This window comes from Salminus brasiliensis, chromosome 12 (assembly GCF_030463535.1).
Source record: "Salminus brasiliensis chromosome 12, fSalBra1.hap2, whole genome shotgun sequence".
NCBI lineage: Eukaryota > Metazoa > Chordata > Actinopteri > Characiformes > Bryconidae > Salminus > Salminus brasiliensis.
Window position 1 is genome coordinate 10,708,618 of NC_132889.1, and position 27,266 is coordinate 10,735,883.

Sequence of the window (27,266 nt, forward strand, 5' to 3'; positions counted from 1 at the left end):
TCAGAAGCCCGCCTCCCAAAATGTTGAGGGTTAGCAAATAATTGCTACAATTGCTGCCAGTTTACCAGATTAACTATCACAAACCTTTGCAAATGGGCCAAAGCAATAGTGACCTATTCCTGTCTCACACACACACACACACACACACACACACACACACACACACACACACACACACACACACACACACACACACACACACACACCTACCAAAAGTGTGGGAAAGTTTGGTCTGTGTATCATCCTGATCCTACACCATTTCCCTATTCCAGTTTCATCCACTAAGACTGATTAACTTAGGCAGACATAAAGACTGCATACAACACATTTTTCCAGCTGAAAAAAACAAGTAGCTATAAAGGTTTCATGGTCAACACCACTGCCTACTGTATGTTTTCCACACATCTCTCACGGTTTGCCCATGAATAGGATATTGTATTTCGAATCAATGAATAACTAAATGAGACAAAACAGGGCCAGTGCTAGGTGGGGTCAGCCATGCTAACACAACTGGCTCTAAAAACTATTTATTATTACTACTTTTCATTATCATTTAAATTTTAATTTAATGATGCATATGTTTATGTAAGATTGTTGTTCTTCGTTTCATGCAGTCCTTCAGAGCACTGGTTATTCACATCCTGATGAATTCTAAGTTTCCACAAGATGCAATACCAATAAAAGTTGCCCGCTGCAACTGCTGTCTTCTCAAGATAAAGAATACACTATCAAACTGTACAGGTACAATTTGTTTTATACCAAGGTGAAATGTAGATGCGCCCCAAAAGGAACACCATGGCCTTATTCTGCACTTTATAATATGTTTTAACGCATTACATTTACTTTCCACTGGGGAAGCTGCATATTTGTACTAGGAAGGTCACAGGAACCAATACTTTGATACCAAGTTGATATACATTTTTTAAAAACATGATAATGTTTGTTTTATATGGCACTGAAGGGAAGCAAAACTTCCACAGCCATCAGTGTGCAAACAGTGTCACAAATGACTCAAAACAAGGCATCCAGACCTGTACACCTACCTACAGCACAGTTGGTAGTACATGGAAGCTGTGGTTATACGTTGGATTAGATACTAGGAACCAGGTCTTGTTCTAATCATCAAGTTTACATGCTTGTTTTTTTTATGTCCAGGCTGGGTGCCATTGTTGGCATGCTGTGCTATAACAAGTTCAGTGAGTTTCATAACACAGTTTTGTTTGTTTTAAAAACTTGGAGGTTATGTGCCACTGTTTTTGTAATATTAATGTCTTGCTTTTCATGACACCTAGGCAATTCACATCATATCTTTTCCACATTTTGATTAAATTTTATTAAAGTTTATTAAATACATGTTTATTACATTTGATTATTTTTTGTTATGGTTTTAAAATTGGTATCGAGAATCCTAGCCTTTCGGTGGTATTGGTATCAACTACCAAATTTCTGGTATCATGACACCCCTGGTAACAAGACAGAGAGACAGACAGAGAGACAGAGACAAAATTGTTGGTACCCCCCGGGTATAGAAAGAAAAACGAAAAACCCACAATGGTCACAGAAATAACTTGAATCTGACAAAAGTTATAATAAATAAAAATGCTATGAAAATTAACCAATGAAAATCCTAAAATGATTTTGAACCATGCTTCAACATTTTAAAAAGTAAACTCATGAAACAGGCCTGGACAAAAATTATGGTACCCCTGAAGAAAATGTGACCAAAGGGACATGTTAAATCAAAGTGTGTCCACTAATTAGAATCACAGGTTTCTACAATCTTGTAATCAGTCAGTGGGCCTATATATAGGCCTACAGGTAGTCACTGTGCTGTTTGGTGACATGGTGTGTACCACACTTAACATGGACCAGAGGAAGCGAAGGAAAGAGTTGTCTCAGGAGATTAGAAACAAAATTATAGACAAGCATGTTAAAGGTAAAGGTTATAAGATCATCTACAAGCAGCTTGATGTTCATGTTGCACATATTATTCAAAACTTTAAGATCCATGGGACTGTAGCCAACCTCCCTGGACATGGCCGCAAGAGGAAAATTGATGACAAACCAAAGAGACGGATAATATGAATGGTAACAAAAGAGCCTGCAAAAACTTCTAAAGAGATTAAAGGTGAACTTCAAACTCAAGGAACATCAGTGTCAGATCGCACCATCCGTCATTGTTTGAGCCAAAGTGGACTTCATGGGAGACGACCAAGACGGACACCGTAGTTGAAAACAAATCAAGCCTGACTGGAATATGCCAAACTACATGTTGACAAGGCACAAAGCTTCTAAAAGAGTGTTCTATGGACAGATGAGACAACAATGGAACTTTTTGCCAAGGCACATCAGCTCTATGTTCACAGACGGAAAGATTATATCATATATAGCATAACTTATGTTCTGGGGCTGCTTTACTGGCACAGGGTGTCTTGAATCTGTGCAGGGTACAATGAAATCTCAAGACTATCATGGGAGAAATGTGCTGCCCAGTGTCAGAAAGCTTGGTCTCAGTGTCATGGGTCTTGCAACAAGATAATGACCCAAAACACACAGCTAAAACACCCAAGAATGGCTAAGAGGAAAACATTGCACTATTCTGAAGTGGCCTTCTATGAGCCCTGGAATGCCGTCTGGAAAATGCACCCTTCAAACTGGAGACAACTGAGCAGTTTGCTTTAACATGCACCAATGAGAATCACTGCACTAACACAGACTGCATACAGTTTTGACAGTCATACTTTGCATGCTTCATGAAACCAGATGAGAAACTGAGGGAGTGGTCAGTGATGGATTCTCAAGTGAAAAACATGCAAAGGCTGCAGGTTTGAGAGAGAAGCATGTTACCTTGAAAGCAGTCAGCTGGACTCTTGGATCAAAGATACGCAGGTTTTTATCCTGGTGGATAAAAAAAGAGCAGAGAAAAGTAGTTTTAGCATAAATCTTGTCCATCAAACAACCTTTAGGGTAATAAGGAAAGTCAATCAGAAATTAAGTATTAGATAATTAAAGGGAAATGAGAGGTAATGGGAACAGGCTGTGACCAGCACACCTCCATAGACTAGTCACTGAAACACAGACCTAATCAAGAGTACCACAGTCAAGCGTATTTACTGAAGAACATCTTACAGAAAGATATTTTTTTAGTTTTCCCAAGGATCAGGACCATACTATAACTAAATAATACACATATATAAGCATTAACTTAATATATAAAATGTTGAAATGTTTAATGCAACAAAGGAGATACATATTTTATTAGGTATTAGGCTAGTCCTGATAAAACAGGTGAAAACAACACTGTTTTTCTTTTCTAAATGTGAGCTTAAAAAAGGCATACGTTGTAGCACCGTTGCAATGTGTATGTGTAAAAGTGAAAATGCCCCTCAACTGCAGTATGTTAATGTACATGTAATAAAGAAACATTACTCATTAAGCAAGACCAATAAATAGCCTTAATAGCCTATATGACCAAATAATGTCCTTTTAGTTCACCATGGTTAGTTCAGCCACAACATCCTAACCATGGTGGAAACCTGTGCGCCCCAGTGTGCTCTTTTTTTTTTACTATTTGTCTCCCTAGCATTTAGACCAAATAAGATGATGATTATCATCTTTATTAGATATTCCTTAGATTGAATATTCTTCTCACGTCTGACTGGCAAAAGTTTACAAAAAATAAATAAATAAATAAATAAATAAAATAAATCACAGTTCATCTGCTTCACACTGCTGCCATTCCAGAAAAATCAATGGAATGAAATAAAAATGACCTTGTTCTACAGTAATCTACATGAAGGGTTATATAGCACCCCTCATCCTTATTTTGCCTGTGGTCATTTTCCTAACCTAACACAAACACCAAAAAAGAAAAATGAGAAGTATATGAGGTCATAGCCATTTTTACTTCTTGTTACTTTTCACTGTAAGAGAAGCCATGTTGAAAAGAGAATAGCAACTTAGAAAACATCTAACTGCTTGAGTAGCTCAGAACTCAAAGTCAGAATAAACAAAAGAGTATAATCAAGTTCTCAAGGCCACGTTTGTGCTTTTGCTCAAGTGAACAATAATGCACTCATTAAGACTACGGGTGTGTGGTTATGTAACTTATTTTATAGGACTGGCATTTGCCAATGCTCATGTGATCTTAACTTTCATTCTCAAAATCTTCTAAATAAGATCTTTAACTGTGCTACATGCACCATTTTCTGGACTTGAACCAAGCTCTGCAGTCTGTAGGCCCTTGGAGTGAAAGTTTAAGTCATGGAACCCAGCAAATACTATGCCAGCTATATGATGCTCAATAAACAAGCAGTAGGCTCAACTCTAAGTCAGGCTTTATAACAGACTCCATGGATTTTTATCAGGATCGACTATATAACAGCAAAGGTCATTAATCACTTTCTCCCTAAATAGAAAGAATAGAGGAGGGAGTCTAAAACGTTTAACATGAAAAAAGCTTAACATGGCTATAATGTTCTCTCAATTATTTTTGGTCATAAGTATTCATCAGTCATTTTTACATGAAGCTTTTTTCTTCCCATTTCTTTGCAAATAACCCCTTTAATCATCCATGTTTTTAAATTTAGTATGCAGAATATAACAACCATAACTATTGCAATTACACATCATAAATAGAATTCAAATGAACTTCAGTTTACATTAGTCACTGTATTTTCAGAAACAAACAACCGTAAATATTTGCATGCTTAAAATCCTTACTAGAATAGTATGAAGTCAGCAATAGATTGTATATATAACATTACAGTGTTCCTAGCACACCACTGCATGAGCAAATGTTCAGTAGAGCAAGCAAACCAAAGGATTATAATTATTCATCAAAAACTTAAACTCTCTTAGCATCAAACAACATTTTAAAAACTAAACCATAAACCAAACAGCAGAAGAGAGAAGTTTGTTGCTTTAGTACATTACGCCATGTAAGCTGTGATAAGCTTTTATAACAAACTAAACTTTAAATAGGAAGAAAATGGATTAACATAAAAATTACGGCTTTCCTTTTAGACCACAGGTTCTTTGTTTCAGCAGTAGAGAGTACGTAGGACCTAGGTTGTTGTTTTAGTACATTGAGACATTTTGATTTCTTTTTTGGGGGATGCAGGTATCAGTCTCGCATCTCTCTCATACTCTTTGCAGCCGAGTGTGTGTGTTTAGGAGGAAAGGAGATGCGCATGTGCAGGTGAGATTCTTCTTTCTACTGCATTTGTTTAAAAAAAAAAAAAGCTATTAGGAAAATGCACCGCACATGACAACCGTCAAGTTTTATACTACGGAATACTGTAAAACCGGTTACTGCTCTAAGTTTTAATAGCTGGTTAATCAAAGAGACAAAAGGCTGAGCACTTTCTCACACTACTGCTAATGAACTTCAGTCTTCACTGAGACACACTAAGCACGTCCACACAGCTACTGACTGGTAAGAAGCTTGAACCAGTGTCAGTAAAAGTGACTACAGTGGTTGTCATGCTAACAAAGCAAAAATCACAAGAAAATGTAACAAACACCAATATACTTAAATGTATGTATATCCATATGCTAGATTGAGTCCTGTTCTCAACAGTCTCTGGGTTTCCATTTGCATTAAACAAAACTACTTTGTGCATAAAACAAGCAGCCTTTATGCACATGGCCTGTATCACTAAATATGTTTAGAGACATCTCTAAATGAAGTCGGTCATGAGCAGGCCTGTATCCCATCTTCATCTACTCCACACTCCCTGTGTTTACCCAAAAGGAGAATTGGACACACATGTTGGCAGTGCTGAGCTGCTTTAATAAGGTGGATTTGGGGGTAGATTGAAGGGTCTACTTAGTTCAATTACACCCCAGCACAGCGAAGGACAGAACCTCTGGAGCTGGTCTGTGATCTAGAGTCCTCTGTTTTCAGTCTTTTTGACTTCTATGTCACACACTGCTCCCTCTGCCAGGGCTGTCATCAATCGCGCTTTGTTCAGCCCTTTGCATAGTGCTGGTTAGTGTGTTGCAGTAATAAAGAAGTACATCTTGAGTATAGTCACTGTTGTACTAACACTTAACAGTGGTGTCAATGTCAATTCCATTAATGGGCATTATAGAGAGTCCAGTGATGCTACTGTTGATGGTATTAAGTTCTGTAGTTTGGCAGAAGGCAAGCGAGCAAGCGGCTAAACTCTACTCAAAGTCCTTAAAAATCTTGGTATCTGTTCCCATTTTAATAACACATTGTTGCTGTCATGCATCTTCATTTTTGGCACTTTCACATTTTGAGTCAAACCATAATTTTGTGCGTCAGCAACAATTATACTTTTTAAAATTGAGCATATCTATGTAAAAGTCTTGAGTAAAAGTCTTGGCAAAAGGCCAAGAGGAAAACAACCTCCAAAAATCTAGCTAGCACTGGAACATCTGCAAATTGTAATAAAGATGACAGTCTTAGTAAGCTGTGGCTTGGCCTTTAAATTTCAGTTACATACAAGTACAGGTATAAAATTTGCAAAAGGTGCAAATCCTTTATATTAAACAAAGTTTGTTTGTAAATGTTAGAGTTAAGTATTTGCTTCTATTCAGCATACTTAAAAGAAAACTGGCTAATAAAAATAAACTGGCAAACAACACAGATTTAACTACTTGCACTAGCACTTTGTGGTTCCAAAAATGTACAATAATTGACATGAAAACTAGTTTTATCCCTTGTTCAGCCTTACCCATTTTGCACACATCTTTCCAGGGGCCTGAACATGTTTCTGTCTAAATCTATACTACATTATACTGACAATGAAATATAGAAGCAATACTACATTTGCACAGTGCATATTATGACAATATAATACTTTCTACCAGCCTGATGGAAAGCAAAATTCTAAAAAAAAAAATTCTAACTCTGTTTTTATTTCTGTTATGAACCCCCCCTTAGTTCATACTAAAGATGACAGGAGGGAATGGCTGATGTGCTTTTTAGTGCCCTAGTCAGACGCTCTCTTGTTCTATAAAGAGGCCATAACTTCACAGCTTGTCAGAGGTGAGGCCTGATTAAAGAGAGTTCTCCGCAGGGGACACAATGAAGGTGACATGGAGGACCGAGCAAGGGCAGGACACAAGGTCAAAGGTGTTTATCATACTCATTAAGCATTAATTAACACAGCATGCATTCCTGCAATAGGAGGTGGAAAAAAGGGAATAATGATAAAGAATAATGGCCACTAGAGTCATATTGAACCTCAAACTTCAAGGCAGTCCAGTGTTTTGACTGAAACTATTAAATCAGGTTTTACCTGATTAAATCAATTTTACCTTCAGCACACATATCTTCAACTTACAGTAACCTGATCTTCACTGTTACATTTATTACTAATTTACTGGCATTGCTGGTAACTGAATCACAAGGTAATCTCTGTTGGTCTGTGCAGGGTAGGAGTCAGTAATAAACTCCCCTATTTACCAGTTTCACTCTGTTGACTTACTGATAACCATGCCATGCTCATAAACAGATATGGTGTAAAGGCCCTGAGTGCAGGAGGTCTGCTTTAGGCAGCTTGGAAACAGAGGCATTTTGGTGGCCTCTACTGTCAGAACAGCACATTTTTAATGGTTAATAAAAAATTAAAAGTTAAACTGCGCTATTTGTCATATTTCCTCAATCATCAATGAAAAATTAGTAATGTTAAAGAGATGGACCTTAGTCACCAACCCTTCTTTAAAAGTTAATTTAAAAGAAAATTCTTCTTAAAACCCACTTTTACCACCCAGTTTTCACAAAGATTCTGACACTCACCATGTGATTGTTTTCTTATTTGGAATTTGTTAAATTTACAAGAACAACAGGATCCATCATTATATAAGCTTAAAAACAAAAATGTATACTTTTTGGACTTTTTAGGACAAATTTCAGACAAATTGAAGACATTTCTTCATGATAGATATTGTTGAATAAGGCCTAATGCCCTACCCCTTCCAAATCCACAGGTTAGAATTCAACATCATTTCACTTACTTTGCACGAGGAGGCCAGGAGAGAGCCATCCGCTTTCCAAGCCAGACCCTGCAACAGGTCTGCATGCTGCTCCAAAACTGTCATGTACGCACACACACCACACACAGCAGAACAGAACACACAGTTTAAAGGGCTATTAAAACAGTAAGAAGACCAAACGTAAAGTGACAATTTTCCACTCACTCCAAATGTGGTCGATTAGGCTTATCTATATATCTATATCTATATCTGTCTTATAGGGAAGTAAAAAGGCTCAAGGTTGTTAGAGGACCATATTAAACTATAAGTAAAATTTTGGAATTATGTTTTTAATGCTTATTTGCTTGACTTTTGTAGGGATGTAACAGTACAATATATTACACTGATTCAAACTGTATCACAGCACATGATATTGTATCTATTGTGTATTAACCTATGACAAGCACATTAGCTTTTGACTAGAGTGCGAGTTCAGGACACCAAGTAGCTCTGCCTTCACATATTGTACTTTTATATTAAATCACTCCATTGTACATTATATTGAGCCATTATATCCCAAATAAAATTCTGTAATTTTTTTAAACAGAAATATACAAAAAACACACACGCATCTTGGGACTGCTGGCTACTATACCAGAGTTCATAATGAAAAAAACCCCAAAAACATGCTGACTGAATGACCACTCTGGAATTTTCATGAAAAATCATGTCAGTTCGCTTTTGGTCAAACAATTCACTTAACAGATTCACACTGTCACAGCTAAAGGAAAGATGCACCACTATTCACACAGGATATGTACACAGTGCAAAGACAAGACCACTCTCAAACACAGAAAGGCAGAAATGAAAGTGCGGGGTGAACACAGCCCAGCCAACGTGAGTTATAGGAGGTCAGCTAAAAGCACACTAGAAAATAAAGGCACCACAACAGGCTTGAGCTCATCATAAAGATCCTGTGTCAGTCAAGCAAGAACATGCACAAGTCCCAAGCTCACTTAAATTTACTCAAGCAAGTGAGTGACACTTGTGCTCAGATGGAACACGAAATATCAATAAATGGAGGAAATGAAGACTACAAACAAAGACGTCACACTGTAAAAACACATGTACAACCATACAGGTTATGAGCAATGGTGACAAAAAAAATCTGTGTGGACTGTGGAGGCTCTGGTGAGAGATGGAGGGGTCTGGCCAGTAGGTGGCAGCAGTGAGAAGCAGCCATAAAGGGGCCAGAGTCGGAGACCCAGAGAGCTGTCAGTGGTGCCACTGGGCTCAAGTCATTTACCTCAGCTGCTCCAGCTTAGACCCCAGAGGACTGTGCAATGCAGCCCTGGAAACAACCAGAGGCTATGCAGATCAAAACAAGGCCTTGCACACCAAATAAATTAAATAAGTAAATAATTTAATTAAATACATCACACAACAGACACACACACACACACACACACACAGACAAAAAACAATAACTGACCAGAACAGAGATGACAGAGACAAAACACTGATGTGCTTCTTCTAACTGTAACAAATTTTTAGTAAGAAAATTGCATGTATGAAACCAAACAACATATTGTTCTAATGCCATGTGATCTTTAAGAAAGAATTAAGATCAATCAGAAATGTCCCAAATTAAAAACTATTGCCTGTGTAGAAATATATTACATAAAAAACAAGCTTACCAGAAAAACAGGGGAAATCATATAGAAACTTAACTTTAGGGATGCACCAATATAGTAATTGTAGGCTGATATTTTTCATTAACATGTATAAATTAAGATTAAGTCTACCTAAATATTCACTACAGAAAAATAAATCATTAATTTGTAGAGGGTTATTAATGCTAAAATATTAATTATTAATATTAATTATTATAAAATGCAACAATGTTTTGTAGTAGTAGAGCTTCAGCTGAACATTCCAAAAATATCTGTCTGATGTTGATATAAAAGTAAGCAGTTCAGGAATGGCAAAAAGACTTGGATTAAAAGTGGCACTAGAAGATGACATGATTGTTCAGTTCCTAAAGAAGTGAAAACAAAAAGGTTGGTTTGTTCTATGTTGTTTTATATAGATATGACTAACCAGATAATCACTGTTTTTGGTATAAATTATATTACCACATGACAAACAATGTACCAGTTGGTGCAGTAGATTCTTAGAAAACCAACAGACTCAGCATTCATGATATGCATGCTCTTGAGTCTGTGTATTTGAATAATTAATTGAAAGGGGTGTGTTCAAAATAATAGCAGCGTTGAGTTCAATTAGTGAGGTCAATCATTCTCTGAGGAAACAGGTGTGAATCAGGCGGCTCTTATTTAAGGGTGAAGCCAACACATGCGTACATGCATTTCTACTTGAAAGCCTGAGAAATATGGGTCGTTTGAGACATTGTTCAGAAGAACAGCGAACTTAAAAAGTTGATTGGAGAGGGTAAAACTTATAAAGAAGTGCAGACAATAATAGGCTGTTCAGCCAAAATGATCTCCAATGCTTTAAAATGGAGAGCAAAACCAGAGAGACGTGGAAGAAAACGCAAGACTACCATTCGAATGGATCAAAGAATAGCCAGAATGGCAAAGGCTCAACCAATGATCAGCTCCAGGATGATCAAAGACAGTCTCAAGTTACCTGTGAGTACTGTAACAGTTAGAAGACGCCTGTATGAAGCTAATCTTATTACTAATAAGCAAGAAGTCCCCGCAAAGTCCCACTGTTAAAAAAAAAAAAAAAGACATGTACTGAAGCGGATGCAATTTGCCAAAGAACACCTCCACTGGCCTAAAGAGAAATGGAGAAACATATTGTGGACTGATGAAAGTAAAATTGTTCTTTTTGGGTCCAAGGGCCGCAGACAGTTTGTCAGGCGACCACCAAACTCTGAATTCAAGCCACAGTACACTCTGAAGACAGTGAAGCATGGTGGTGCAAGCATCATGATATGGGCATGTTTCTCTTACTATGGTGCTGGGCCTATTTACCGCATACCAGGGACCATGGACCAGTTTGCATACATCAGAATACTTGAACAGGTCATGTTGCCTTACACTGAAGAGGAAATGCCCTTGAAATGGATGTTTTAACAAGATAATGACCCTAAACACACCAGTAAACGAGCAAAATCTTGGTTCCAGTCCAACAAAATTGACATCCAGTCCAACATATTTTGAGTTTGTAAAGACAAATGCAGACACTGCTATTTTTTGGAACAGCCCAATTTTCATTTTTTGTTATTTTCTGTAAAGTAGTTAAAAATTATATACGTTTCTTCATGTTTTGATTTGGAAAACAGTATGCAATGTTCCCAATGCATGGAAATAAAAACTACTATAAAGATTTTCTGCTTTACTAATGTTTTTTAAACACACTGCTATTATTTCGAGCACAACTATATGTGTGTGTGTGTGTGTATGTGCTGGCATACTGATGATTTTTTTTCCTGTACCTGCCAGGGCTTTGTCTCTGTTGGTGTCCCAGACTTGAATCCCTCTGGCTGAGGCAACAGCCAGCAGACCTGAGGCAGTGGGATGGAATAGCACCAGCTCCAACCTGCCCTCATTTGGCCTTAAAATAACCTCAGCACTAGCTGGTTGGTCCTGACCCAACTCGCATACACGCCACAGCTTTACCTGAAGGAAAACATAGGGAGAGTGAGAATGGAGTGTCAGTGAGTGGTGTCCCATGTCTGGAGTAGCAATAATGAGACCTTATTCACCCAAATAAGAGATATATATATATATATATATATATATATATATATATATATATATATATACATATATATATATATATATATATATTCCTACTTCTACTGACAAATAAGTGTTTTACCTGCTACTGTAAAGTTAACATTTTGCATTACAATGAGGATATGAGGAAGATTTGTAATCAGTATGAACCTGACACATTTAAGATAAGATAAGACACAGTTTTCTACAAAGCATTAGGTAAGGAGAGAGCAGTTTTACCGTTTGGTCAGACGAGCAAGTGGCCAAGAGATTATCAAATGGGGAGAAGTCTAGATCTGTCACCTGGTCTAAAAGAAAGCAAGAGAGACTAATTAACGTAGGCATGTGAGCATATTCCATATGTCAAATAAAAAAAAAGCACAGAAACCATGAGGCCTGTTATTAGTGGGCGTATTCTTTTCATAGGTGTCTTACCATCATGACATGAAATATGAGTGACTGCCCATTTGCCGCCAGGTCCAGGATCTACTGAGCAAAGTCCTACCATTCCACCTCCTTCAGGCGGGAAAATACGGGTTGAAAAGACAAACACAAAAGTGAGCAATTAGCTCCCTTAAACCCCAAGTTAATGATTCAGTTATTAATCCTAAAGTGAAAACTTTCCAGATTTTGTGTAGTCACATAGAGTTCCATTATAGGGCCATTAAAACTAGTGCAAAGTATGATAGAATGAAGTGTGGGGTTACATACAGAGGTTAACTGGTTTAAAGGGATAAACACTAAACCTTTAATGAAAGGCATTAATATGTCACGAAACACATAATAACTAAGCATGGTTATCATATTCCTCTTTTGTCTGCAACACGAAAACAGCTCAAATGTTCTATGCAATTCGCCTTGTTCATATTGCAGCATTCTACTTAATAAAATCACACACTGTAGTTGCTAGTTTCCTTATTTCCATGCTGTGTTTGGTGTAATAAACAAAAAGAGTGTTATGTAAATAATTCACCTTTTGAGACATATTAAACATATTATTTTGTACAAAATTGTGCTCAGTGCTGATATAGAATCAGCTTTGTTGACTATTAATTTATTCCAGTTATATCATCTGCTCACACACGTTCAGGCAGAAAAAACATGTTTGTGCAACAGCAAAGAATGTATACTACAGCTGCTTAAGGCAAGTGTACCATTTACAAATACTACCTAGCTTACCAGCATGGTCGGTGTTGAAGGCCACAAAGCTGCAGCTGGACTTAATCTGATTGCCCTGAGAGTTGAAAGAGCTTCCCCGCACATCTGACACCCAGCCCTGGGGAAATCATAAAAAGGCATCAATATGAAACACATCTCAAACTGAACTCTTCATTTTATAAAGTATGCTGTTTTTATAAACTGTTGTGTTGTTATATCACTGATATTAATTGGGGCAAGTCTATCTCGGTATTTGCATTATTCCTTGGTTCATTGCATGAATTATAACAACAACATTCAGCAGAGTGATCCAGTATTCGTGAAAAAAAAACAATGCTGTTTTGGCAAAACAACAGTGCGGTTAGACCGCTTCTCAACTAACGCTGTCGGAACTAGCTGTTGTATAATATTCTGGCATCTAGCATTTGTGTCTTGTAAAAGCTTTGTAATTTTTAGGTGAATAAAGTTACACCAACTTATCAAAACAAATCACATACAATTTGGATAGGGGTCTAATATATAACATAGCCAATACAGGATTATTTTTTTCCACTGCTATGGTTATGATTATACAGTTGTATATAATGACCAAGCCAGATGCGCGGTCAGCTTAAACACAATCTGATGCCGGTGTCTCTTTCTTCCAAGCTAAACCACCCCTGTCTGAGTAGATCATGGTGCAAGATCAACACTAACTGTGCCCCTGATGCTTTCTCCCTATCGCTAGATCTTCGCTAGTTGCCCGTTAATGCAACACACTGTATTAATATCCTTGAAAAGATTAGTCTCTCCATAGCCTCTTGCTAACCATTACTACAAATATAAATTATTCATATATTTCATATTAACACATAAATCTAATCTCCATTCCAGTTGATAAGACTTCTAATGGTAATCTGTGGTTTAAGTGGTTGATCTGATACTATGTATCCTACATTAAAGGATACATTCAAGCATACACTCCTTTAATGCATCGTACACTGCTTTTGCTTTTTTTTTTTCTGCTATCCAGTGTCGGCCATAGGAGTCTGGAGTTTTTCCTTGCCAACTTGCCACTGGCTTGCTCACTTAGGGCTTGGCCCCGGATCTATCTAAAGTTGGTTTGTGACAATATCTTGTATTGTATCTTGTTAAAAGCACCATACAAATTAACTTGAGCTACAAATAAAGTTTGCAGCTTATGTGCCGTAAAAGGCTCTAAAACGCTCACTACAAAAATTCTGGGCCCTATTTAAGCGATATTTAGGGGAGCAGTCAACCGAGCAGCTTGATTTAGGGCATGTCAATGTGTCTTTGCTATTGTAACGACAGTAAAAGTATGCCTTGCACGGTTTGAAATGCACAAAATGCATTTACTACGTCCCTTAATTAATCATGGGTGTGTTTTGGGCATAATATTCTGTTTATTGTTGAGGTAAAAGTTTGCATAGGTGCGAAGTGGCACGCGCTATGGGTTTGTGCACTGTTGATGTCTGCCTAGGTTGTTTACAATCAGTGGCGCACCTGTGTTCTCCATTGTCAAGATAGCAATACGCCAGAAATGTATCTGAACACACCTAATTTCGAGACCACTACGCAGATGGGCGTGGATATATTCGCAAAACAACGCAGACAGAACACGTGAAAAAAACCATTGTGGTTAGCCTTGCGCATGGTGTAAGAGAGGGCCCAATGTCTTTGAAAGTAAATTTATTTTAATAACTTAAAATAATAGATGTAATAGATGTAGATTATAAATGTTAATAAACAGCTTTAATTATGTGTACAATACTACAAATTTAGTCAATATTAGTAGTTGTTGTGGTTTGCTGGGTAGGTCAGTTTTCTTCAGGTTTTTTAATATCAGTTGAGCTGAAGTGAGATGTGTAAGAATAAAAAGCCACAGGCAGTTGCATCTGCATCAATGACGGAAGACACGGACAAGGTTTGACGAGGAAGTGAAATTGTGTTGCTTGAATTACGATGCATAGAATGAATAATACAATTCTAACCAAATTAGACTAAAACCCAGGTTACTTCCAATCCAATCTGACTTTCAGTGAAAGTGTAGTGCAAAGAATTGTGACAGCCAAGAAATTTGTGACAAAAAAGCTACGACAACACTATAAACAGGAAAGAGGAAATGGATACACATTGCACTCTAACAGACAGCTGATCATGCCCACATGTACAGACTGCAGGACTTTTTGAAACAGCAACTTGAGGAAGTGTAAAAGACCTTCTGCAATGTAAAGAGACGTACTTAAAAAACAACAAAAAAACTTTTTTAGAATGTTAAGAGGTGAGTGGGAAGGTAGAGGATGCTTAAATGCCATATTTAGGGGCTGCTGGGAAATTGTTCTGCAATGTCATAGTAAAAAAGTCAAAAGTAGTAATATGAATATAAAAACGGACTTTCAACTCCCTCCAAAGGTTTTCTGTGGGGTTGAGATCTGGAGACTGGCTAGGCCACTCCAGGACCTTGAAATGCTTCTTACGAAGCCACTCCTTTGTTGCCCTGGCAGTGTGCTTGGGATCATTGTCATGCTGAAAGACCCAGCCACGTTTCATCTTCAATGCCCTTGCTGATGGAAGGAGGTTTGCAGAAACAGCCCCAAAGCATGATGTTGCCACCCCCATGCTTCACAGTTGGTATGGTGTTCTATGGATGCAACTCAGCATTCACTCTCCTCCAAACACAACAAGTTGTGTTTGTACCAAACAGTTCTACTTTGGTTTCATCTGACCATAAGACTTTCTCCCAATACTCTTCCGGAACATCCAAATGCTCTCTACCAAACTTCAGATGCGCCCGGATATGTACTGGCTTAAGCAGGGGAACACGTCTGAGTCCCTGGCGTCGTAGTGTGTTACTGACGGTAGCCTTTGTAACATTGGTCCCAGCTTTCTGCAGGTCATTCACTAGGTCCCCCCGTGTGGTTCTGGGATTTTTGCTCACTGTTCTTGTGATCATTTTGACCCCACGGGCTGAGAACACCAAGCTGCTTGCCTATTGCACATTCAGTCTTCCCAGCCTGGTGCAGGTCTACAATTTTGTTTCTGGTGTCCTTCGACAGCTCTTTGGTCTTCACCATAGTGGAGTTTGGAGTGTGACTGTTTGAGGTTGTGGGCAGGTGTCTTTTATACTGTTAACGAGTTCAAACAGGTGACATTAAATACAGGTAATGAGTGGAGGACAGAGAAGCCTCTTAAAGAAGAAGTTACAGGTCTGTGACAGCCAGAAATCTTGCTTGTTTGTAGGTGACCAAATACTTATTTTCCACCATTATTTGCAAATAAATTATTTAAAAATCAGACAATGTGATTTTCAGAATGTATTTTCTCATTTTGTCTCTCATAGTTGAGGTCTACCTATGATGTCAATTACAGACCTCAATCATTTTTTTAAGTGGGAGAACTTGCACAATTGGTGACTGACTAAATACTTTTTCCCCCACTGTGAGATATATATATATATATATATATATAGGTAGATTATATCTTTGTTGTAACAATGCTTCTTGGCAATAAATCTTATACCGTTGAAAAGCTTGTTAATGTCCTTTTTAAATTTTGCATTTGTGGGATGAGCAGCAAAGCTGAGTATGTGGGTTGCGCCCATGAACAATTTGCCAAATCTTCTCTATTGCCAAACAGCTTATTTTGCTGTTGCTATCAACACTTGTTTTGAGCCCTAGGCAGCACCTGTGAGCATGGGCCCTGCTACAGTGGTCAGTAGATGTCTGCTCCAACAATTGGCATGCCACATTTAACTGATCTGGATAGGGCAATTTCAAGCTGGTGTTCCGCAACATTATTTAGAGTGAGCCCTAGTACCATCTCCAAATTGAAGGCCAAGTTCCATATAATGGGGAACCTCCGAGACAGGCCTCAAAAGTGGGTGTCCCAAAATGACGACACCCCTCAGCACCCAGTCAGCACTGACGTCTTCTACAGATTTGCAGTCAAAGTTTGCAGGACACTATGACTGCCCTTCACTATCAGGCCTATTTGCACTGGTGTCGGCAACACATGCACTGAAACCAGAACATGAGGAGGAACGGTATGTTCAGCAATTCAGTCCTGATCTTAGGGTCAAAGTGTGGAAAAGATGCAGAGAATGCGATGCTGATTGCTGCACCGATAGAGTAACATCTTTTGGTGGAGGCAGTGTGATGGTGTTGTGCGGCATCTTCCTCACTGGAAAAACAAGGCTTGTTACCATTGATGAAATTCTGCAACAAGTGCCAATCTAATTTCTCCACAGTCTGGGTCCAAACCTCTACTCCAAGATCACTAGGCTTGTTCCCACAGATTGGGGTTTATCAGAGACTGCCTCCAGAATTTGGGAGTGGAAAGGATGGAATGGCCTGCCAGCAGTTCTGACCTCAACACCACTGAACACCTGTGGGATCAGCTTGAGCGTGCTGTGACCAACACACATTGTCTGACTTGCGACAAATGCTGATTGAAGAATGGGATGCCATCCCACAGCAGTGTGTGACCAGGCTGGTGACCAGCTTGAGGATGAGGTACCAGGTTGTTGTGGCTGTGTTTGGTTCTTACACACACTACTGAGGCCTGTTTGTTAAATGAATAAATTGTTAAATTTCCAATATGTCTTGTTTCTTCCAATTTTAATAATCCAGTCCACCAAACACCAAACAAGTAAATAGCAGATGTATGTATGTATATATACATATTTCATAAAGCTTGGTATTATTTATACTAAAACACACAAATTTGCAGTCGATCAGCCAGGACACCTTTAGTTTTTGAGGTTTGCTTCTTTGTTTACAATGGAAGATACTCGGCTAATGTTGCTAACAAACCCTGTCACCAATTTCATCTTTGTAAACACAAGCCCAAAAGCCCATATGTTGTGGTTAGAACACAGTGTAACTTTACTACATTTACTAAAAACCTAAAATAAAATTCCACACTTACCAGTGGAGCAGCCATTTTGAGTAAGGGCCTTTTTTAAATGTAAAGGTTTAAATACAGTCTATCCATGGCAACTTTTTTTCATTTTTAAATGTGTTTGCATAGCATTTTACCATATTGTTTGATGCATATCAAGTTTGTCTCATTCTAGACTAAAGAAGCAAACTTGATTTATTAAACATCTTGGCTGATCGACTGCATCTGAGCTGTTTCAAGTAATGTTAAGAAATTCACTATTGTAAAACACCCCTCAGTTTGTCAAGTAAGTTAATCATGAAGTAATAAGTAAGCAGTAAGTTGTACTGCTGGAGAATCCGGGAGAATTCTGGGACCAAACCACCACACAACATCTCAAATTATATACGTTTTACTATATAAAGGTTTGTTTATTTGGTTCATATATATTCTTTTTATGGTGTTTTACCAGTATTTGTTTTATATGAAGTTTAGTGAAAAATACCACATTTAAAAAAAGGAAAATGCAAAACACACTATGACACGCCAACAGCACTGGTAGGTGTGCTCTAGAAGAGGGATCTAATAATGAAGATTCTCCATTTTTTCATAAATGTCTGGTAAAGATGCCTAACTTCTAGCTATGGTAGGGGAAAATGGTACACATAGGGTCTGACACAATAAAGGTACTTGGTATGTGGATCCTACTGTAAACACCAAAGCACACACTATTGTCAGAGCACTATTGTCAGAATAGTGACAATAGTAAAAAAACGAAAATAACAAACCTTTAAGTTCATTTAAGTAATTTTCGTTAAAGTTACACTCAAGCGACAGGCTGATTTTTGATCCATGCGTGTATACTGCGCTGAACTATTTTAGCTACATAAAATTCCAATTCGGTGCAGCAGGAGAACCCAAAAAGCATAACAGAGACCAGTCTTTTTTGTGGTAACCTATCCAGCGTTTAATCAAAGCTGGAAATGGATTACACTGATTTTTACTGTGCTTGCTGGCGAATTAGTGCACATTTCCTAATATAGTTGTGATGTGGGGGGAAGTTAGTCTCAAACAACCTTCTTACATTGCTAGGTGCTGCTCAGCTGCACTCAGCTTCACCAGAAAATAGCGATTGCAGGGTCTGGACGAAACTATGAAACTCACAGTTTATTATCACGTTATCACTACTCACATCTTTCTTGGGTATCTTCGGCGTGGTATTCTTAAATTTGGACGTCTTGAAGCGGTTCATTCTCGTCTCCTCGGTTTAGTTTTTGGATCTTCCGGGTGTCTGTCTGTTGTCAGTGTTGGGTTGAGTCGGATGGGCTGCGTTTTCGTCACGCAGTCTTCAACGCGCCGACTGCAGCATCGATTCTCTGAGCTTCAAATCAAGAGCCCTTGTTCTATCCACAACCAGCCTACATTACAGATCGCAGAGTCTTTTGCAAAATCAGGCGGAACCTCAACGTTCACTCTGTGTGCTCTTCAAGATACTCAGTATAGGGAACGCGGACTATTCATGTAAAAAATACTGCAACTATAAAAAAAGAAATTAAATTAATTATCCCCATGAATGTAGACGCATGTGTCAAATAGTATTTAATAAATTATAGTTTACTAAAACTCACTAAGAACAACAACAGATCAGCTTTTTACTAACGCCATTACTAAAAGCTATTTTTTTTTGAGTCAATAGAAACTGAACACACTTAATGTATATATGTGTGTGTGTGTGTGTGTGTGTGTGTGTGTGTGTCCCTCTATCATAAGGAAAACATTTCCGTTCCATTTCCATAAAATATTAAGTATGTCGTTTTAGATCATCAGTAAATGATGTTTGTTAAAATGTGTGGCTACCTAAATGCCCACTGTCCTTATTCGCTAGTCAACTTCAACCTCTTATAGACAGTCTTTTCGTTTGAAAATGATCTTTGTTTCACTCATTGCTACGCATGCGTGAAATGTACCACACATGCGCACTTTTAGCAGTGGAACGGCCATTGGGTGGTAATGATGGCGTGTAGTGCGGCTCGCAGTTCTGCACGCTGGATCACGGTGGCTGTGTTTTCGTGCCAACAACGGACATGCTCCACGTTTGCTTGTCGCCCCAATAGCGGTAGTAGGACCGCCTTCAAATTCGGGAAACAATGGTTCTGGTTGGGGGGTATCACGACGCGCGAAGGTCCGCAGAGAGCTGTGACATTGAGAGGACTGTCAGGTGAGAGGTTGTACAGTTTGCTAGGCTCGCTAGCTAAGGTTAGCCAAGAGCTTATAGCTAACTTAGCAAGGCAGGTTTTCATCAAAAGTATTCCGAATGCGCTCTTTTTTATATTCCCATAGAAAATGTCAGGTGAATGGTAGTTAGCTAGCTAAAACTAACCTTCGTTGGATTATTTTGTAACAAAATCTGTTACGTGACAGCGTGAACCATAGGACAACCTTAGGATGATGTGATCAATACAATTCGTCAGTTTAAATACCATGCTAAGCAGGTTTTGTTTTATTGTATGTGTCTACAGGTGGAAGCTCATTTCATATCATCGCCAAACTGTCTTTCCACACTAGTGCTCCTGCCAGTAATAAACAGGACTTGTACCAGATCCTTGGTGTGCCTCGCACAGCTACACAAAAAGAGATCAAGAAAGCTTATTACCAAGTAAGATTAATTTTTAGATGGAATATTGTGTCTTTTGCATTTTGAAATCTGGATTATGTGACCAGATATTTATTTGCCACTGCTTGTTTTCTTTTTTTTTCTGTTATACTTGCACCACCAGTCAAAGGTTTTAGAAGGCAGTTTTGCATGGCCCAGGCAGGTCTGCTTTTCTTATTTTGCCATCATTGCAATGGCTTTCTTACTGCCACACCTGTAAACCCTGCGGCTTCTTTTCACGGTTAGCCTTGGTCCTGAGCCTTTTAAGCAGTTCTACAAGGTGTCATCATGTATTACAAAAGTTGCTTGCTCTCAGAACCCCCTTTATGTTTCCTATTACTGTATTCCTGTAAAGCTGCTTTGTGACAAGGTCAGTATACAAATACATTATAATTGTATTGAATACTGTGGTTTTGGGTCAGCCAGTCCTTTTTCTCTGTTTTCTCCAGTTTGTAAGTATTCAAATATATTACATACACACAAACACACAGTGAGGAAAATAAGTATTTTAACACCCTGCGACTTTGCAAGTTCTCCCACTTAGAAATCATGGAGGGGTCTGAAATTTTCGTCTTAGGTGCATGTCCACTGTGAGATACATAATCTAAAAAAAAATGTATGATTTAATAATTTGTGTGTTACTGCTGCAAATAAGTATTTGAACACCTGTGAAAATCAATGTTAATATTTGGTACAGTAGCCTTTGTTTGCAATTACAGAGGCCAAACGTTTCCTGTAGTTTTTCACCAGGTTTGCACACACTGCAGCAGGGATTTTGGCCCATTCCTCCACACAGATCTTCTCCAGATCAGCCAGGTTTCTGGGCTGTCGCTGAGAAACATGGAGTTTGAGCTCCCTCCAATGATTTTCTATAGGGTGTAGGTCTGGAGACTGGCTAGGCCACTCCAGAACCTTGATATGCTTCTTCCGGAGCCACTCCATGGTTATCCTAGCTGTGTGCTTTGGATCATTGTCATGTTGAAAGACCCAGCCACGACCCATCTTCAGTGCTCTAACTGAAGGAAGGAGGTTGTTCCCCAAAATCTCGCAATACATGGCCTCGGTCATCCTCTCCTTAATACAGTGCAGTTGTCCTGTCCCATGTGCAGAAGAACACCCCCAAAGCGTGATGCTTCCACCCCCCATGCTTCACAGTAGGGATGGTGTTTTTGGGATGGTACTCATCATTCTTCGTCCTCCAAACACGGCAAGTGGAATTAAGACCAAAAAGTTTTATTTTGGTCTCATCTGACCGCAGAACTTTCCCATGACTCATCCAGATGGTCATGGGCAAACTTAAGACGGGCCTGGACGTGTGCTGATTTAAGCAGGGGAACCTTCCGTGCCATGCATGACTTTAAACTATGACGTCTTAGTGTATTACCCACAGTAACCTTGGAAACAGTGGTGCCACCTCTCTTCAGGTCATTGACCAGCTCCTCCCGTGTAGTTCTGGGCTAATTCCTCACCTTTCTTAGGCGCCACAAGGTGAGATCTTGCATGGACAACATGGGTCTGAGGGAGATTGACAGTCATGTTTAGCTTCTTCCATTTTCTAATAATTGCTCCAGCAGTTGATATTTTTTCACCAAGCTGCTTGGCTATTGCCCCATAGGCCTTTCCAGCCTTGTGGAGGTCTACAATGTTGTCTCTGGTGTCTTTGGTCTTAGCCATGTTAGTAGTTGTAGTCTTACTGATTGTGTGGGGTGAACAGGTGTCTGTATGCAGCAAGTGACCTCAAACAGGTGCTTCTAATTTAGAATAATAAGTGGAGTGGAGGTAGACTTTTTAGAGGCGGACTAACAGGTCTTTGAGGGCCAGAATTTTTGCTGATTGGCAGGTGTTCAAATACTTATTTGCAGCAGTAACACACAAATAAATTATTTTTAAAAATCATACATTGTGATTTCCGGATTTTATTTTATTTTATTTTTTTTGATTATGTCTCACAGTGGATATATAGTATATATATAGATTAAAAAAAAAAATTATTTTTGCAAACCCCCCCTTCCTGGCAGTTTAGTGCTTACCACAATTTTTACCATTTGAGGTCACTGGGTTTTGTACAATTTCAGGTGCAATAATTCATTTAAATATAGGCACTGCTTAAATGTCAATAAAAACCAGGAATATGTAGGTGTTCTAAAACCTTTGATCGATAGGGTACTTACAGTGTAAAATAATCCATTATGTATCTAAATAATATCCAGAAATATATGCGTGAGTAATAAACAACCTATATATACATTAAATAGTAGTTGTTTTTTTTCTGCTAAATATGTTGCTGGTATATTTTGCATTTTAGATGGCAAAGAAGTATCATCCAGATACGAATAAAGATGACCCTCAGGCCAAGGAGAAGTTTGCACAGCTGGCTGAAGCTTATGAGGTTTCAACTTTGTTGTTCTTATCTTGCATTGTTTTTGAGGCGTTAAGTCTGACCTGCATGATTGAACTGTTGTAATGCAATAAAGGATAAATGACACAAGCTTTTGTCTCCTTTCTTGCACTCCTTGTGCAGGTTCTCAGTGACGAAGTGAAGAGGAAGCAGTATGACACCTATGGGTCAGCAGGATTTGAAGGAGGACGGGCAGGAGCTAGAGGAGGTCAACAGTACTGGAGCGGAGGGGCTAGTATGAATCCAGAGGAGCTCTTTCGCAAGATCTTTGGGGAGTTTTCTGGTGCGCAAGGATTTGGGGACTTTGGCACCATATTTGGTCAGCCTCAGGAGGTCAGTCAGTTCAACTATCGTTAATCTGATTAAAGTGCCTAACATTAATGGATTTTAATGTTATTTGTTAGTTGTGGAGTTAGAATACGCATAATGCAAAAATCAGAATTTTTAATTAATTCAAAATCATTTCTGCATTAGGATTAGAAATTTGGTAAATGTTATCACCAAATGTACATCACTTTAGTTTAAGCAAGGATGCATTAAGGTTATTTTACTAACATTTATGAATATTGATGCATAATATATAGTTGACTTGCTAAAATGATTTATTTTATTTTATTAATTAAAGCTCACAATATGTGGGCAAATAAATAAATTCAAAGTGACACTTTAGTACATGTTATATCTGTGTTAATTTGTAAATATAATGTATAACATAATATAATATTATATAATAATCCTGATGCTTTAAGTCTCTCCCACATGATGCGGTATAAGGTTTATTAATTTAGCAATGATATCGGACTAGTATCGGGTATTGACCGATATGCAAAGTTTATTAATTGGTATCTGAACTGAAAAAGACAGATCGGTGCATCCCTAATTTCCATTACTTTGTTAGTCAAAGTGTTTTAATTGAGAGCTGACATTTTCTCACAAATAAATGTATTTACTTGAAAAACATAAAAAGATCAGATCAGATCTGTATTAATTTTGCTTGATTTGTTGAAGCTGGATAGAGTTTATTTAAATGGTTTGGTTTGTAGAAAATGATTATGCAGTTTCTCTGTCATTAATATGCTATTTCCCCACCCACTTTGTCTTTTTCATCAGTATGTGATGGAGCTGACCTTCACCCAGGCTGCCAAAGGTGTGAATAAGGAAATTACAGTGAACATTGATGGCACCTGCCATCGTTGTGATGGCAAAGGCCATGAACCTGGCTCCAAAATCCAGCACTGCCACCATTGCAATGGGACAGGAATGGTTAGTCTTGGTTTTGGGTACATTAATCTCCTCGTACTAAAGCAGAACTTGCAATGAGTTAAATGTGTTGCCTTTTGTGTTTTTGCAGGAGACTGTGAACACAGGGCCCTTTGTGATGCGTTCCACCTGCCGCCGGTGTGGCGGCAGGGGTTCAGTGGTGTCTTCACCATGCACGGCGTGCCGTGGGACGGGCCAGACCAAGCAGGGACGTACTGTTATGGTACCCGTGCCGGCAGGTGAGTCATCACTCAGATTGGCTGTTTGACATGCAAAGTCAGCAGCATTGTAACAATTTAATTTGTTCTAAACCCATCCACTCACTTCCACTCATCTCATGCCTAAGTTGAGGATGAGATGGGATTGTGATTATTCAACATCCTGACCACGCTAATGCTCTTGTGACTAAATGCAAATAAATCCTTATGGCAATTCTTTTTTTTTTAATACCAGTCATTTCAGAAGAAACAAAGAGAGAGCAAGTTTTCCAATACTTTTGTCCATAATGTGTATGTACTTTTGTCCAAAATGACCTGTTTGAGCATAAGCTCACGTTTTAAGTTTTTATTTCTTTATTTATTTGTTTGTTTTTATTTAATCTCTATACAAGTAATACTAAAACTGTAACCTGACTTGGTTTGGTTTTGTAGGTATTGAGGATGGACAGACAGTTAGAATGCCAGTAGGAAATAAAGAAATCTTCATCACATTTAGGGTAAGTTGCAACTTTGTATATTTGTTACATTTGTGTCTGTTTGATAGCATTAGTTTCATGATTTGCTCATTGGTCATCCTTATCTATGCCCTTAAAGATGAAACTAAGAATTTCTGTTGAATCTTATTAAGAAAGGTATTGCTGCCAGTGAGTCTGTATGGTAGAGATCTAGCTTTTTGCAGTGTTTTATACAGAATAGATAAATACATTTCTATAACCATGTTCACACATGCATAATTAGTTAATTAAACCGGGTCAAGTATGAACACAAGATACAAGTACTGGTCATATGTGAACAGAATCCAATACATTGCCAGGAAAGCATTATTCAATGCTTTGAATAAGACTGACAAAACAGCACATTATTGGGCATTTGTTGTGGGTATAGAGGGATTGCCAAGGCTAGTAATACACTCTCACTCACTAATAAAGATAAAACTTGCAATCTTTCAGTGCCCATTGCCAAAGCCAGCTAGCAATCTAGTTGAAATGAACTTTAATAAATATTTAAAGATCTAACTACCTATTAAGTAATGAGCATAAAACATGTGGCATTATAGAACTGTGCAATGTGCCATGAGCAAGACTTCCACTATGCTAAAATGTATTCCATGTCATTTAAAGTATCTGTTTTGGTTTGTCAAAAGTATCTCAAAAAGAAATAAACCAACGTACACAATATTAGCTACTGATAAATTTTCTGACTATATTTGTTTGGTTTGGGCTAGTTGGCCTTTTAAACTGGCTTTTTAGGGTTTGCTAATGTTCTAAACCCTAGATTTGTTGGAGGTAATTCTCTGGCTTGGTTCTGCTCTCAGGTCCAGAAGAGTCCTATGTTCAGGAGAGACGGTCCAGATATCCATTCAGATGTTTCAATCTCCGTTGCTCAGGCCATTCTAGGTGGGACTGTCCGAGCGCAAGGACTCTATGAGACTGTCAACCTTTCTGTGAGTAACTCCTTTCCCCAGCACCAAGGTAGCTTGTCCATGTAATTGCATTCCTTATGTTTTATGAAAAAAGGAATTTGATGTAAAATTCACTAATTTGTGAATTATTTTTATAAAAACTGAAAACAAGGACATGTAACATTTTTATATTTCATGTTTTATAGATCTCTGCTGGTGTCCAGACAGACCAGAGAATTAGACTTTCTGGAAAAGGCATAGCACGAGTTGGTGGCTATGGTTATGGGGATCATTATATCCACATAAAAATAAGAGTTCCCAAGTAAGGCTCTTTGTCCTAACACCTCAATGTTGTCATTCAATATCAGTATTGATGCAAATATTGGGTAGTGAAGGGTAATTTTGGAATACTTTGTCCTTTACTAGGAATCTGACTGATAGACAGCGCGCCCTTATTATGAGCTATGCAGAAGATGAAACGGATGTGGAAGGAACTGTCAATGGTGTCACTACTACCACTGCAGGTAAGCACCACACACAATTTACACCATCTACAAAAATGTATTTTGTTGTATTGAAGTCTCTTCTTGGGCAGAAAAAAAACAAGAACAGATTTCTCATCCTGACAGCCAAAAATCAGGTAGGACCACACCACCTGGAGCTGGCCCAATTATGCTACATCACTTCTGTGGTAAATTGTGGAACTCCATATTAAAACTTTGGTTAAAAATCTGGTTTGTGGCTGTCCTATCAGTAAAAGCACTGAGATTGTGTGAGAGGAACCTTTGTCAGCTGTTTAGCAATGGTTCCATTATTGCAGAGAACATTGATTATTTTTAATGTCCTCAGGAAAAAGGTATACAGGAAACTGAGACCAAGTGCAGGTGGTGAAGAGGATCCAGGGCAGCTGCAACTGAATGGAAACAAGACTGCCATGTGAGCATGCAGAGATGCAAGCAAGAGAGTGTGGTGAGATTAAGTACCATATTGACCTCAAGGTTCTTCCCAGCCACAGCACAACAGACTGGTGTGGGTTCACTGTTAAAGGAGAGGACTGCTGGATCCTAGGCCTCTGGAGGAGGATTGTTATAAAGGCCTCTATTACAACCTTGGATTATCTGAATGGATATATATGCAGTGTCTTCCAGTCTGGAAGGCTGTAGAAGGGATTTTCTTGTGGTTTAGGGTTACCAATACAGAAATAATATCATTCATTGTGCACCTTACTGATTGGACTCACTTTTAAAATAGATCTACGTATCCTGAGGCCTACCATGGAGAATGATAGTCATCCAACCTGTCTGTGAAGAATAGTGCATGGTGGTTTGGCTTGTGTTCAGTTAATGCAAGGTTTCTGTACACAAATAAGAGTATGTTTGAGAGTGCGTGGTCATCTTCAAATTGTAGATCATACTGAAAACAGTGTCAAATAGGCTCTACTCTGTCTAATTAGCGCTGTAAAATGTCCTGTATACCTTTTACCTGTGTTAATGGTGAGACATCAAATGCATAATAAAGCTCCACCTATGACAAGTGTAGATGAATATCATTTTTAGTAAAAGGTGTTGGAATTTTTTTGTAATAAAACAGGAAAACAAACCAGATT

At 38.4% G+C, this 27,266-nt stretch overlaps 2 protein-coding genes across 3 annotated transcripts in view; one reads left to right on the forward strand and one right to left on the reverse strand.

Moving 5' to 3' along the window:
* The window catches only part of coro7 (coronin 7), an 89,807-nt gene extending 70,735 nt beyond the window's left edge, over window positions 1–19,072 (reverse strand). The window contains exons 1-7 of one of the 2 annotated variants that reach the window (XM_072693084.1): window positions 18,922–19,072; window positions 12,873–12,969; window positions 12,129–12,209; window positions 11,934–12,001; window positions 11,411–11,594; window positions 7,990–8,066; window positions 2,848–2,898 (exon numbers count right to left, since the gene is read on the reverse strand). In XM_072693084.1, coding sequence (XP_072549185.1) covers window positions 2,848–2,898; window positions 7,990–8,066; window positions 11,411–11,594; window positions 11,934–12,001; window positions 12,129–12,209; window positions 12,873–12,969; window positions 18,922–18,981 — 618 coding nt within the window. In that variant the 5' untranslated portion in view covers window positions 18,982–19,072. Of the gene's footprint in view, window positions 1–2,847; window positions 2,899–7,989; window positions 8,067–11,410; window positions 11,595–11,933; window positions 12,002–12,128; window positions 12,210–12,872; window positions 12,970–18,893 lie in introns of both variants that reach the window. The other variant, XM_072693085.1, reaches the window with a different exon arrangement.
* Window positions 19,073–19,729: 657 nt separating this feature from the next.
* dnaja3a (DnaJ heat shock protein family (Hsp40) member A3a) lies at window positions 19,730–27,264 on the forward strand. Its single transcript, XM_072694393.1, has 11 exons — window positions 19,730–19,947; window positions 20,249–20,385; window positions 22,688–22,771; window positions 22,904–23,113; window positions 23,891–24,043; window positions 24,132–24,279; window positions 24,691–24,755; window positions 25,574–25,702; window positions 25,867–25,982; window positions 26,087–26,184; window positions 26,510–27,264. The coding sequence occupies exons 1-11, from the start codon at window positions 19,740–19,742 to the stop codon at window positions 26,530–26,532; spliced, it is 1,371 nt and encodes a 456-aa protein (XP_072550494.1). The 5' UTR covers window positions 19,730–19,739; the 3' UTR covers window positions 26,533–27,264.
* The last annotated feature ends 2 nt before the right edge of the window (window positions 27,265–27,266 follow it).

Bases quoted from the DNA above. Each gene is read 5' to 3' on its own strand.
- dnaja3a (XM_072694393.1), top strand. From the start codon at position 19,740: ATGATGGCGTGTAGTGCGGCTCGCAGTTCTGCACGCTGGATCACGGTG. The intron at 24,756-25,573 runs GTAAGTTGCAAC...TTCTGCTCTCAG, and splicing joins AAATCTTCATCACATTTAGG to GTCCAGAAGAGTCCTATGTT. The intron at 25,703-25,866 runs GTGAGTAACTCC...CATGTTTTATAG, and splicing joins ATGAGACTGTCAACCTTTCT to ATCTCTGCTGGTGTCCAGAC.